Genomic DNA, 14,990 nt, shown 5'->3' on the forward strand with positions numbered 1-14,990 from the left:
CTGGTTGGGTGTTCATCTGTTGGATTAGGTGTAGTGGAAGACCTATCGGTCCCTATTATTCTATTTCTACTCTCGTGAAATTGATGCCATTTATGTGGGGTAAGGCTCATTTGTTTAAATGTGAACACTCCTGGTTGGGTGTCCATCTGCTGGATTTGGTTTAGTGGAATACCTGTCAGTCCCTATTATACTATTTCTACTCTCGTGAAATTGATGCCACTTTGGTGGTGTTTGGTGACCACTCCTGGTTGGGTGTCCATCTGCTGGATTGGGTGTAGTGGAACACCTGTTGGTCCCTATTATATTATCTACTGTATGCTGTGGTGAAATTGATGTCTCGTGTGGAGAGATCATAACTGTAGTGGCTAAATCCCCAACACTTCGACTTTAAATCAGGCAAGACTAAAGGACATGATGAGGGTAAATACATTTTGGACTTGTTAAAAACATGTTCCTGCGCAGAGATAATTTTATAAATGTGCCCCTGCTGTGTACTGTGCATTGGCTGTGTCCGACCGTACAGGGACATGGTCTGATCATACTTCATCTCCTGGGCAGGGGAGGAGGCAAAAGATAGTATACAGATAGCACAGCATAGGATTGCAGCTGGCTCTGTCTGTACAGTAAAACATTGCAGGAAATATTTTACCTCACAGAAAGCCACAGCTGCGTCCCCTTCTATTCTGACGTTGGTCTTTATTCTGGCTTTGGGGCCAGACTATAACAATATTACTTAGAATAAAACCCCAATATATTCCAGTGTGCTCCAGAGGTAGTGCCACTCAAAGCTCCCAAATGCTGTTACAATATTAATGAGAATATGGCCTTACCTCTGTAGTTATCTGATGGGATCTGAAGACTTAACAATGCCAAATATTTGTAGAAGTGGATATTTCATGATGTATGAAAGTGAACATCACTCTGTTCAGTTTATTGGCCTGTATTCTTGTCAGTATCTTGACATCATTCGTCAAAAGAGAGCACAGCTTTTTCATTGGCAATACACCTTATAGTAAGCTCCAATTCTTCCAAGCATAGAGCAGCATCCAAAAAGTCTCCTGATTCTGTAGTTAGCATTAGCAGATTTGGCTGTGGAAGAAATGAGCTGATCTCATCTGCTGTTAGCAATACAATACTTTCCAGGTAATGTTGTGCTCAAAAATTTACATACCCCGGTGTCTAAACTTTTAAGCACAACTGTATATAATGAAGTATAAAGTATTTTCACTATGGAAGGATGGTCATGTACCAGGTGACCACTATGATCTTTCAAAAAGCTAATGTAAGGAACAACTTGTTAGACATTGGTAACACCAGACAACATATTTTGTACCTTTGCCCTTTCTTCAAAATAAGTTTGTTTAAAGAAAAATGGCTTCCTATCAATCATGACCATCAAATATTTTTTGAGTTCAGTTTGTGCTTGGTGAAACCTGTCTTGGGTACATTGTGTAGAAATTTATCCCCAGGCCTCCTTTAGTACCTGGTGTAACACATCACATAAAACCTTAGATTTAGTCTTATGGTTAGGGTTATGGTTGGGATTAGGGTTAGGGATGTGTTGAGGTTAGGGTTGCAGTTAGAATTGGGGGTTCCACTGTTTAGGTACATCAGGGGCTCTCCTAACATGACATGGCGCCACCATTGATTCCAGCCAATTTTGTGTTCAAAAAGGCAAATGGTGCTCCCTCCCTTCTGAATCTTGCCATGCACCCAGTGACTTTTCCCCACAAATAGGGTATCAGCGTACTCAGGAGAAATTTCACAACAAATTTTGGGGTCCATTTTTTCCTGACACCCTTGTGAAAATAAAAATAAAATTGGTTCCAAAGTAAATTTTTTGTGAAAAAAGTAAAATGTTCATTTTTTCTTTCCACATTGCTTTAGTTCTCGTGAAGCACCTGAAGGGTCAATAAACTTCTTGAATGTGGTTTTGCACAAGATGAGGGGTGCAGTTTTTAGAATGGTGTCACTTTTGGATATTTTCTATCATATAGACCCCACAAACTCACTTCAAATGTGAGGTGGTCCCTAAAAAAAATGGTTTTGTAAATTTTGATGGAAAAATGAGAAATTGCTGGTCAACTTTTAGTCCTTATAACGTCCTTACAAAAAAAAATGCTTCCAAAATTGTGCTGATGTAAAGCAGACATGTGGGAAATGTTATTTTTTAACTATTTTGTGTGACACCCCTCTCTGATTTAAAGGCATACAAATTAAAAGTTTGAAAATTGCAACATTTTAAAAATTTTTGTCAAATTTCCGTTTTTTTTTTACTTTTTTTTTATATATAAATAAACGCAAGTCATATTGAAGAAATGTTACCACTAACATGAAGTACAATATGTCACGAAAAACAATCTCAGAATCAGTGGGATCCGTTGAAGCGTTCCAGAGCTATAACCTTACAATGTGACAGTGGTCAGAATTGTAAAAATTGGCCTGATCATTAAGTACCAAATTGGCTCTGTCACTAAGGAGTTAAATTCCTCCAGGACTATACATGAACTATCTGGATAAGGGCAGAGACACACTGGCATATTTCTCCTGCGATAATCGTATCGCACTGAACGGACTGGCTGGCACCTCTCCTGACCTGAGCATGACAGTGTGATGGATTACTATGCAGCTGTCAAGCTCAGGTCAGGAGAGGTGCCGGCCAGTGTGAGTTTTACAATGCGATTCTCGGACGAAAAATATGCCAGTGTGTCTCTTCCCTAAAGGTATGTTTCCACGGTCAATAAATGCTGCGGATTCGACGCTACGTACAGCCGCAGCGTAGAATCTGCAGCGTCCAGATGTTACAGCATAGTGGAGGGGATTTTATGAAATCCCAGCTCCACTATGCATTCAAACACGGCGCATCTTTCTAGACCGCAGCATGTCTATTTATCTTGCGGAGATGCAAAGTCTCCGCAAGATTAATAGCATTGTTCTATGTATAGGATGCGGTGATTCCGCATGTGTTCAGTCAACAGAAGCGGAATCACTGCGCATACAAAAGGGGGCAGCGCTTTGGGCAGAGCTGCATCCAAAGCGCTGCCAATACGACACGTGGAAACATACCCTAAGATGGCATAAATGTTAACGCATGTTTCAAAACACGGCTCCATACACCTCGTACACACACACGGCTGCGCTCCGTACACCTCGTACACACACACGGCTCCGCTCCGTACACCTCGTACACACACACGGCTCCGCTCCGTACACCTCGTACACACACACGGCTCCGCTCCGTACACCTCGTACACACACACGGCTCCGCTCCGTACACCTCGTACACACACGGCTCCGCTCCGTACACCTCGTACACACACACGGCTCCGCTCCGTACACCTCCTACTCACACGGTTCTGCTACATCCACCCTGTAAACCCCTCCTGACCCCACACATAAACTTCCCCTCATTCAACAACATGACAACCAGCACAGCACAGTCCTGTATAGACTGAGCCCCCTGATAATGTGACCCCAGACTCCTCCCCTCCTGTGACCTCTCACAGGTCCTGTGTGCACAGAGCAGCCATATATGTGGTGTGCGGCTCTGCAGGTGGAGGTAAGTGCTGGGGATTCCCCATTACTGGGCACCAGCAGGGGGCAGTAATATTAGATAATGCACTGATAACTCTTAACCCCTTCACCACATTTGACGTACCAATGTGTCAGGTGCATAAGATCATTACACCCCTACATGAATGGGGGGTGTAGTTTGCAAAATGGGGTTGCTTATGGGGGAGTTCTGCTGTTCTGACACCTCAGGGGCTCTGACAATGTGACATGGCACGCTCAAACCAATCCAGCAAAATATGAACTCCAATATGGCGCTTCTTCCCTTCTGAGCTTTGCACTGTGCCTCAGAAGTATTTTTCGACCACATATGGTGTATCGGCGTACTCAGGAGAAATTGTGTAACAAACTGTTCAGTTCATTTTCTCCTTTTATCCCTTCTGAAAATTAAAAACTTGTACCCAAAGCAACATTTTAGTGGAAAAAAATGGTAATTTTCCATTTACTCAGATTAATGTTATACAATTATGTGATTCAAAAGTTAAAAATGTTCACTACAGCCCTACGTGAATTCCTCAGGAGTTATGTTTTCCAAAATGGGGTCACTTGTGGCGGTTCCTGCTGTTTGAACATGTCAGGGGTTCTTCAAATGTGACATGGCATCCGCAATCTATTCCAGCCCAAACTGAGCTCCAGAATTCAATTGGCGCTCCTCTTTCGAGCCCTGCCGTGCTCCCAAACAGTAGTTTTCCCCCACATATGGAGTACCTGCGTACTCAGGAGAAATTGTACAACAAATTGTATGGTGCATTTTATCCTCATACCCTTGTGAAAATGAATAATTTGAAGCAACATTTTTGCTGGAAATATGTATTTTTCTTAATTTTTAAGTCTCAGCGTTATAAACTTCTTTGAAGCCCTTGTGGGTTCAAGGTGCTCTTCACACATCTAGATAAGTTGCTTGTGGGATGTAGTTTCCAAAATGGGGTCACTTGTGAGCGGTTTCCACTGTTTAGACACATCAGGGGCTCTTCGAACATGACATGGTGTCCACTCTCAAGTCCAGCCAATTTTGCGTTCAAAAAGTCAAATGGTGCGCCTTCCCTTCCGAGCCCTGCCGTGCAGTCAAACAGTGGTTTTCCCCCAGATATGTGGTATCGGCATACTCAGGAGATATTGCACAACAAATTGTATGGTTCATTTTCTTCTGCTACCCTTGTGAAAATGAAAAATTTGGGGCTAAAGCAACATTTTTGCAAGAAATATGGATTTTTTAATTTTTATGGCTCAACATTATAAAATTTTGTGAAGCCCTAGTAGGTTCAAGGTGCTCTCCACACATCTAGATAAGCTGCTTGAGGGATCTAATTTCCAAAATGAGGTAACTTGTGCGGGGTTTCCACTGTTTAGGCACATCAGAGGCTCTCCAATCGCAACATGACATACACTATTCCAGTCAGTTTGCATTCCAAAAATCAATTAGGAGTTCCTAAATGCCAAAATGCAAAATTTGGGGCTAAAGCAGCATTTTTGTGGGAAAAAGTTAAATTTTCAGTTTTTTACAATTTGCTTTAATTCCTGTGAAGCACCTGACTTGTTAATAAACTTCTTGAATTTGGTTTTGAGAACTCTGAGGGGTGCAGTTTTTAGAATGGTGTCACTTTTGGGTATTTGTCATATAGACCACTCAAAATCACTTCAAATATGATGTGGTCCCTAAAAAAATGGTTTTGTAAATTTTATTGTAAAAATGAGAAATCGCTGGTCAACTTTTAACCCTTATAACTTCCTAACCAAAAAAATTATGTATCTAAAATTGTGCTGAAGTAAATTGACATGTGGGAAATGTTATTTATTAACTATTTTGTGTGAAATATCTCTCTGATTTAAGGGCATAAAAAATAAAAGTTAGTCGTTGGGCTGAACAACAGGGTACAAAATCAGTGTCTGCGACTGCGGGTCAGACCACTGCCATGTCGCCTGTGATATGTCCTTTCCAATCTGCTGGGCAGGAAGCAGGTGATCATCATACCTCTTGCTCACAAGCTGCGGTTGCACAGACACAGGCCACAACAAGCTCATCCACTTGTTTGTCCCAGGAAAGCGCCCAATTGTCCATGCCCCAGATGTATGAAAGGAGCTGTAACTACCAAGCCACACACCCACAAGCACAAATACTGAGCGCGCACATTGCCAAGTTGCTAGCCGTGGAGATGTTGATGTTTAGGCTTGTGGGGACACAGTCTTTCTGTGATCTTTTGGCTGTGGCTGCCCCACGATACTCGGTTCCCAGCCGACACTATTTTTCCCGGTGTGCCGTCCCCACGTTACACCAGCATGTCTTAAACAATCTAAAGCGTGCTCTCACCGTAGCTGGGAAGGTCCATCTTACAACAGACACATGGACAAGTACTTGTGGCCAGGGATGATACATCTCTGTCACGGCACACTGGCTCAACCTGGTGGAGGGTGGGACAAAGTCTCAAACTGGACCATCATCACATATCCTACCTACCCCATGAATAGTGGGCCCAACCTCAGTCAGGGTTTCCGCCTCATCATATACATCCAGTCTCCCCTCTTCCTCCTCCTCATCCTATGCTGAATTACCCTCCACATCACTCCCAAGTTGGGAGCTGTGCAGCAGCGCATCGGAAAAGCGGCAACTCGCTCTGCTGAAGCTGATCTGCTTAGGTGAAACACCACACACTGCAACAGAGGTGTGGCAAGGACTAAAACAACTGACCGATCAGTGGCTCTCCCCACTGCAACTTCAACCTGGTCTGGTTGTCTGCAACAATGGGCGTAACCTGTTGGCGGCTTTAAAGCTCGGGAAGCTGGTACATGTGTCATGTATGGCTCGCGTGCTGGACCTAGTGGTGCAGAAATTTATAAAAACATACTCTGACTTGCCGTACCTACTTGAGAAGGTGCGCCGTATTTGCGCCCATTTCCGCCATTACTCAACCGCTGTTGCCGATCTTGCAGCGCTTCAAAAGCAATTTAATTTGCCAAACCACAGACTCATTTGCGACCTGCCAACAAGGTGGAACTCAACATATCATATGTTGGCAAGGGTAAGTGAGCAGCAGAGGGCACTTGTTGAATACCAGCTTAAACATGCCTGTCAGTGAGACTCTGCCAAGAGGCATAACAATTGTTGAGTGGGTGTGGATCGCTGATATTTGTGAGGTGCTTGATAACTTTGAGTACTGCACCAAGCTTGTGAGCGGTAATCAGCCTATTATCAGCGTAACCATCCCTATGCTATGTCTGCTGAAAAAAAATCGCTGCAGAATCAAAAAATGGAATCTTTGCATGCCCAGCAGCTGGGTATGGAGCAAAATTTCACAATGGGTGACCCTACCCAGCCCAGCCAATATCATCAGGTAAGATTGGGGGATGAAGAGGATGATGAAAATGAGGAGGGAGAGTACTTCTTTTTCAGTGGTACCGAGGAGACACCTCATGCTACAGAGGGGAATCCCGACCCCAGCTTCTTGTCTGTCCAGCATAGGTGGGCTGGAGAGGAGGAGGTGGAGGAGGAGAGTCAGTGTGAGGAGAGGATGGGTATTGTTCCTCCTTCTGGTGGCAGATTTTCCTTTTTGCAGCTTGGCACACATGGCACACTTCATATCTGACTGTCTGTGCCAAGACCCTTGGTGTTGTGAACTCCCTTGCTCGGATTTCTGAGCCGAAGCTCCCTCTCCCTCTGGGGGTTACTGAGAGTAGTGGAGCTGGCCAGGTGGATGGAGTTTCTACACCTGTCGATGACAATTGGGAATCTGGGATTGCTGGCTGGGAGCATATAATGGAGCTGGCTGCTCTTGAAGGTTGCTGGTGATTTTTTCCTCTGTGTGCAATTGGAGATCTTTTGTCCCCTGCCTGATCTACATGTTCAGCTAAGTGATTCTTTTGCTAATCCTTTGCATCTATTCTGGTTGTGTCTTTTTTTGCTTTGCTGCTAGGGTTCAGCGTGCTCCCTGCTGGGGGCAGCGCTGGGTCCTGCTTCATAAGTTGTAGCTTGTTCACTCCCCTGTTATGTTAGTATCTTTTTGCTTGCTGCCAGTTTATACCAGAGTGCTGATCTAGCGGGGGTGAGATCGTGAAATCTCAGGTTTTTTAGTATATCAGAAGTGTTGGACTTTTTCAGGGTTTTGTGTGTGATTGCAGACAGTATCTTTTTCTGTCCTGTCCTGTCTAGACAGCTTGGGCCCCACCGTTTGCTTAGTCTGTTCTCTGCCTGTGTGTGTGTCTCATCTTGTTTCACCGACAACATATGTTTGGGGGCTGTCTATTCCTTTGGGGATCTGCTCCGGGGCAGTTTAGATTTCATCTTTATGTCTTTAGGCTTAGTTAGTCCTCCGGCTGTGATGAAGCGTCCAGGGCATCATAGGAACGCTCCATGGCTACTGCTAGTTGTGCGGATAGGATCAGGGTTCTGCAATCCGCTTAGTTACCAACCTCTCTGGTCTTCTGGTGACTTAGCCTGTTCCTGCCATCCTCCTCGGTGACCCACTCATTACACCTTGCGTAATCCACATTTTCAATAGCAACCTATATTGGTTGTCCACTTTTCTAGACCCACAGTACAAGGACAAATTTCCTTCGCTACTGTTGCAGTCACCAAGGGGTTTCACAATGGAATCCTTCAAGAAGGCCATTGTCGATCATTTGATGGCAACAGCACCCTCAGACACCACTGCTAGCAGAGGTACCAGCTCTGTGCAACAGCATGCATTAATGAGGAGAGACACGCCAAGCAGATCCAAAAGAGGTGGTGGTAAAATGTCCACAAACTGGGCCATCTACAGTAAACCGGCTCATCACCAAGGACTAGCTGGATCAGTAACCATATCAAGGAGGGAGAAGTTGAAAAAGATGGTCAACAACTAAGTGACCATACCTGTGTCCTTCCTGACGCTTCTGTTCCGTTTAATTGCTGGGTATCCAAGCTTCATAGTTGGCCAGACCTCTCCTTATATGCTTTGGAGGTGCTGGCCTGCCCTGCTGCTAGTGTGATGTCAGAGCTTGTTTTCAGTGCCGCTGGGGCAATCATCACAGATATACGCACACGGTTGACTACAGAGAATGCAGACAGGCTGAAGAAAAATATATCTCTTCCTTACTTACTTTCAAGTAAGTGCACGGTTGAGAATTAAAAAATAAAAGCAATGTTGAATTGAGGATAAAATAAATCTTGTTTAATTGTTCATTCAAAAAGTGATTGCAAAAATGAGAAAAAGTAAGTTCATAACATGCAATAATTATTTGAAGAGAAAAACAAGCATTGTTCTTACATATGGCCTTGAGCAGCTGTGGTCCGGGTGTTCGAGAGTCTCCAGCTATGGGAGATCTCCTGAACAAGAGTTAGGTTGGCTTATATACTATTTAGCCCCCTAGACTTGTAAATGTCTGTTTCCACATAGGGTGATTTGCCACTATGTTTATAGCTTCTTCCATATTAGTAGAACTCTAATATCTTACAGAATAAGCATACAGCTATTTTTCAATATGCATATAATTAGTTATGTATTACCTTAGCCTAGGAAACTTAAACCTATGGAGATTCATTCATCATCTCAGAATAGTCACATATTGACAGTTCTGACAAGTGACCTATACGTTTTGACAAGTGAGGTACAGCTGTATGAACCAAGGAACTCAGAATAGCTCAGTCACACTCTAACCAGAGCCTCTGCTAGCTGGACTAGACTCTGTATGTGAGAATTAATCTATATATTTTTTATCATAGAAATACTGATATTTTACACAGGCTGACTCTGATAAAATTTAACAAGGACTGGATTTCGCAACAGTATTTAAGCCCTCCAGATGACAGTATCCCAACCTAAAGTCACCCAAAACGTTATTTTTTTTAAAATTGGTGATCAGTCACGTCCATCCCTTCCCATACAAGTCCCTTTTCTTCTTCTTACACATGTTTTCACATCCTGCTTCTGCCACATGTACCTCATGGTCAATAAGCTAAAAACAATGTTACATTAATTAATATTTCCCATCAGAGGCGCTTGTGATGATAGTGAGACCCTTCTTTCTTCATCAACCATGGTATCATGCCCCTTGGGCTAATTTTTGGAGAGACTATGGCTATGCCTGGACACTGGGCACTGCAACTACTATGCTAGTAGTCCTAGCTTCATTATAATTGCTTGGCCCTTCAGACCTGCCTTGCTTCCTTCATCAACTATGATGCTGCCCCTTGGGCTAATTTTTGGAGACACTATGGCTATGCCTGGACACTGGGCATGGCCACCTCTATGCTAGTAGTCCTAGCTTCATCATAATTGTTTGGCCCTTCAGACCAGCCTTGCTTCATTCAGCAACTATGATACAGCCCCATGGGCTAATTTTTGGAGACACTATGGCTATGCCTGGACACTGGGCACTGCAACTACTATGCTAGTAGTCCTAGCTTCATTATAATTGTTTAGCCCTTCAGACCAGCCTTGCTTTCTTCATTAACCATGATACAGCACCTAGGGCTAATGTTTTGAAGACACTATGTCTATGCCTACACATTGGGCAGTGGCAGTGGAACAAGGACAGTAGTCCAAGCTTTATTATTGTGAATCCCTTGTGATGATGATGATGGGTGGCTTCTTCCTGCGTTAACCATCACACAGCCCCTGGGGCAGATCGCTCTCCTTACACCTCTTACTCACTTAGCTGTCAGAAGATCGCCTCCATCATCACTCGCTCTTACTGATATATCACTGGCACTGCGTAAGTGGCGTGCGAGTCCCGCTCTGCCAGCAAAAAACCACAGGACTTCAAACAGTGTTTGTACATTCTAGTGAAGCAGTGGTGTAAAACCACTCGTGCAGCCCCTGACCAGGTGCCCCCATGTTATATACATTTGTTTACAGCATACATTTGTTTGACATTTACACATTTTTTAGCCTTTTCCTCAGCCCCCAGACCGCTTTGTAGGGTCCAGCAGACAATTACTCGCATTTTCCATTGACTATCATTGGACTCGCTAATTGTACCGAATACCCGAGTATTATGGTATACTCGATAAGAGTATAGCGAGTCCGAATACTTCAGTACTCGCTCATTCCTATTCACCACCTGGATGAGAGGGCCGCTATTGACCACAACATCTAAGTTGATAATCAGCCTTTAAAATTTGTGTTGTGTAATATTATTTCCATTGAGAAAACTGCCTCTACATCATGATGTACAGTAACGGCAAGTATTCAAGAAGAAGGGATGAAAGGGATTTTCCAACAATCGAGAAATGAAAAATTAAAAATCTATACGTCACATCTCTTGTGATCTTCTATGATGTTACATAGACCTCTTCTCACCATTCAGGTCCCTACAATATTGGATCCTCTTGGTGGAGATCTTCTGTATAAGAGCATTTTACTTACTGACCCATCATAATGGATAGAGACAGGGAGAAGATGGCGGAGAGGATATTACACCTCACCCTAAAGATCCTCCTCCGGCTTACTGGAGAGGTGAGAGATTCTGATGACGTCACATTACATCATTCTTATCTATGGGAATAACAGATGGACAGAACTGGAGAGGTGAGGATTCTGGAAATGTCTATAGTGAGATTTATTAATGTGTCTCTCCATAACCAGGATTACACAGTAGTGAAGACCTCCAATGAGCACTGTCAGGCCCCTGTGTCTGAGGGATGGGGAAGACCCCTGAGCACAATCACGATGCCTCAACTTCACCCTCATACATGAGGACATCAATGACCAGAAGATCCTAGAACTCAAGTACAAGATGATTGAGCTGCTGACTGGAGAGGTGACACTGCTGGGAATGTTGGGACATTATACAGTAACACTATGGTGGGATCGGGGGGATGACGGTATCCTTGTATGTGTCAGGTTCCTATAAGGTCTCAGAATGTCACCATCTATTTCTCCTTGGAGGAGTGGGAGTATTTAGAAGGACACAAAGATCTGTACAAGGACGTCATGATGGAGGTTCCCCAGCCCCTCACATCACCAGGTAATAGACAGGACTAAATACACATGGCCTATAATTATCTGTATGTAAAGAACAAATTCAGTCCCTGTATATGTTTCCTCCAGTTGTATCCAGTAAGAGGACAACACCAGAGAGATGTCTGCATTCTCTTCTTCCACAGGACTGTAAACAAGAAAAAAAAGAGAGAAGCCAGCGCCGCTTAAGGATAGAACGCATAGCATAGAGTGCATATGCACATAATATCTGACTGTATTCAAAATGAGATATTTGGCAAAAAAATTGATCAATTCAATTGAGCCACCCCGCCGCGCCAAGGCAATCTCATGTGGGGGGTCCTACTCTACGCTTTTAATAAACACTGTGCCATATGGCCTCCTAAATACATTAAAAGCAAGACCACATTAAGTGCAATCCGTACCTGAGCATATCTAGATCGCTCCCATGAAGCCAGATAAGGCAAGTGCAGATGAAGGCCAACCAGGTCTGAATGTAGACATGTCAGGTTTAGCCTCCACACATTGCCCAACCAGGAAACATAGATGAAGGGCGATGCAGGTTCAAACACAGGTGCACAATTAAATAAAGCTTGGGGCAGGGTGGGGCTTCTGTGTGTGTGCACAGCAGCCTAGATCCATCTATGGCTGATAGACACTCCGGGATTTTGGACAGCAGAGAGGTGATGTCTGGGCCAGAGAGGTAGATCTGAGTGTCGTCAGCATAAAGGTGGTACTGGAATCCATGGGACTTTATGAGTTGACCCAGGCCAAGGGTATACAAAAAACTAATAATACTTTCTCTACTTTTCTGGTCAGAGCTCATTAGAGCTCCAGTGGTGCAGTATAAATGAGTGTAATTCCAGGTTAGAACTGTGTGTTAAAAAGTTCTCTCTAAATGTCTTATATTTTATCTGGCAGAAAATATTAGTTAGTTTGGATTGCCAAGTGCTTCCAATTGATGTAGGGAGTATTTTTGATGACTTTTCAGGCCAGTATTTTGCTATTTAAGAGCAAGAATGAACAAAAAGAACCGAACATCATTCTCTAGTGGTTCATGTTGAGGTCTACTGTTCTATTGTGAACTGTTTTTGTCTTATTGAATTTTGCCACATAACTTTGCAGTTTCTCATGTATATTTTAAATAGATATGTTGTAAAATGATAAATTTTACAATTATTTTATTTAAAAAAAAATAATAATTGGTTTTATTCTTGGCAGATGACTGTATCAGGAGATCGGAGGGACAGATGACAGCCTCAATTTTTAATTCATATGACCTTGATGTCACAAAAGATTCAACTGAAGTGTATGTTACTACTCCAGATGCACCATTTTCCCTTCACAGCACCGATCTAAAATCTGGCCCTATTAAACAGGTTCTACCTCCTGATTCATCACAAACCATCAATTAATAAATATAAATGGCACATAAGGGGCATTAAATATCAAAATGCTCTTATAGAAAAGAAGCCATTTTTACATTCTGAGTATGGAGATAATGTTTCCTTCAACATGTCTTTTGTTATACATCAAAAAATTCACACAAAAGATAAAACATTTTCTTGTTTACAGTGTGGGAAATATTTTAACCAGAAATCACAGCTTATTACACACGAGAGAGTTCACACAAGAGAGAAGCCATATTTATGTTCAGAATGTCGAAAATGTTTTGCCGATAAACGAAATCTTAAAAAACACCAGAAAATTCACACAGGGGAGAAGCCATATTCATGTTCAGAATGTTGGAAAGGTTTTGCAGATAAAACACATTTAGTCATACATCAAAGAACTCACACAGGGGAGAAGCCTTATTCATGTTCAGAATGTGAGAAATGTTTCACAGTCAAATCAAGTCTTGTTAAACATGAGAAAACTCACATAAGGGAGAAGCAGTTTCCATGTTCTGGATGTGAGAAATGTTTTAATCAGAAATCAGATCTTGATACACATGAGAGAATTTGTGCAGGGAAGAAGACTTTTTATTGTTCAGAATGTGAAAAATGCTTTACATCTAAATCATGTCTAGTTAAACATCAAAGAATTCACACAGGTGAGAAGCCATATTCATGTTCAAAATGTGGGAAAAGCTTTAACAAGAAATCAAACCTTTTTAGTCACCAGAGAATTCACACAGGGGAGAAGCCTTTTTCATGTTCAGCATGTGAGAAATGCTTTCCAGACATAACACATCTTGGTAAACATCAGAGAACTCACACAGGGGAGAAGGCACATTCATGTTCAGAATGTGAGAAATGTTTTTCAGAGAAATCAAATCTTATAATACATCAGCGAATTCACACAGGGGAGAAGCCATATTCAAGTTCATTATGTGGGAAATGTTTTACTCATAAATCATTTTTAGTTGCACACGAGAGAACTCACACAGCAGAGAAGCCATTTTCATGTTCAGAATGTGGAAAAAATTTCCGAGAGATATCACATTTTATTAAACATCAGAGAAATCACACAGGGAAGAAGCCATTTTCATGTTCAGAATGTGGGAAATTTTTTAACGAGAAGTCAAATCTTATTACACACCAGAGAATTCACACAGGAGAGGAGCCTTTTTCATGTTCAGAATGTGGGAAATGTTTTGCAGACAAATCAAATCTTATTATACATCATATAGGTCACACAGGGGAGAAGCCATTTTCATGTTTAGAATGTGCTAAATGTTTTACTCATAAATCATTTCTAGTTGTACATGAGAGAACTCATACAGGGGAGAAGCCATTTTCTTGTTCAGAATGTGGGAAATGTTTTGCACAGAAAATAAATCTTGTTGGACACCAGAGAATTCACACAGGGGAGAAGCCACATTTATGTTCAGAATGTGGGAAATGTTTCACCCACTCTTCGGAACTATTTAAGCATAAAAAAATTCACACATAGAAAAAATTAATATAATATCTTTAAAGTGAGAAATGCTTTATTTATAAATCATATATTGTTGACCATCAAAACATCTCATATAATTGTTTGACAAATGGCACAAGAAAACATCTAACAGCTAAGGTAAAGATAAGTAAATGTGAACAATAATAAAATCATTTAAAACTTGCATTAGAATTAAAAATATTTGAATTTACTAACAGACATCTGTTAGCTGAAATGCAAATAAAAAGCAATATTCCACATGCATTGTATATTTCTTTTTGTTGAATACTCACTATATGGCCAGGGTCACACTTGCGTATGGCATCTGATGCGAGAGCATTGGATGCGATATGCTAATGACCCTCGGTTCCTGCTCTGCTGCAAGCTGGAGCAGAGTGTCATGTAACTGTGCACCGAGCCTCTCGCACAGAGCAGATCGGAGCACAGCTGCGGAGAAGGCAGAGAAACTAATTTCTCTATCTCCTCCATTGTTGGTATATAGCGCACAGCACTCGGATGATATCCGAGTGATGTGCGCTGTGTCACTCGCACCCATATGCTTATATGGGTGCGAGTGAGCTGAGACTCGGCCGAGTGTTAGTGTGCAAATCGCAGCATGCTGCGATT

At 42.3% G+C, this 14,990-nt stretch overlaps 1 protein-coding gene across 3 annotated transcripts in view; it reads left to right on the forward strand.

Moving 5' to 3' along the window:
- The window catches only part of LOC141051099 (uncharacterized), an 82,154-nt gene extending 67,529 nt beyond the window's left edge, over positions 1-14,625 (forward strand). For 2 of the 3 annotated variants that reach the window (XM_073547977.1, XM_073547976.1), the window contains exon 3: positions 12,705-14,625. In XM_073547977.1, the coding sequence (XP_073404078.1) occupies positions 12,999-14,378 (1,380 nt within the window). In that variant the 5' untranslated portion in view covers positions 12,705-12,998 and the 3' untranslated portion in view covers positions 14,379-14,625. Of the gene's footprint in view, positions 1-11,385; positions 11,512-12,704 lie in introns of those variants that run through there. The other variant, XM_073547975.1, reaches the window with a different exon arrangement.
- Positions 14,626-14,990: the final 365 nt, after the last annotated feature.

The sequence above is a fragment of the Dendrobates tinctorius genome, unplaced genomic scaffold (genome assembly GCF_039654945.1).
Source record: "Dendrobates tinctorius isolate UK_male_01 unplaced genomic scaffold, ASM3965494v1 ptg000155l, whole genome shotgun sequence".
Classification (NCBI taxonomy): domain Eukaryota; kingdom Metazoa; phylum Chordata; class Amphibia; order Anura; family Dendrobatidae; genus Dendrobates; species Dendrobates tinctorius.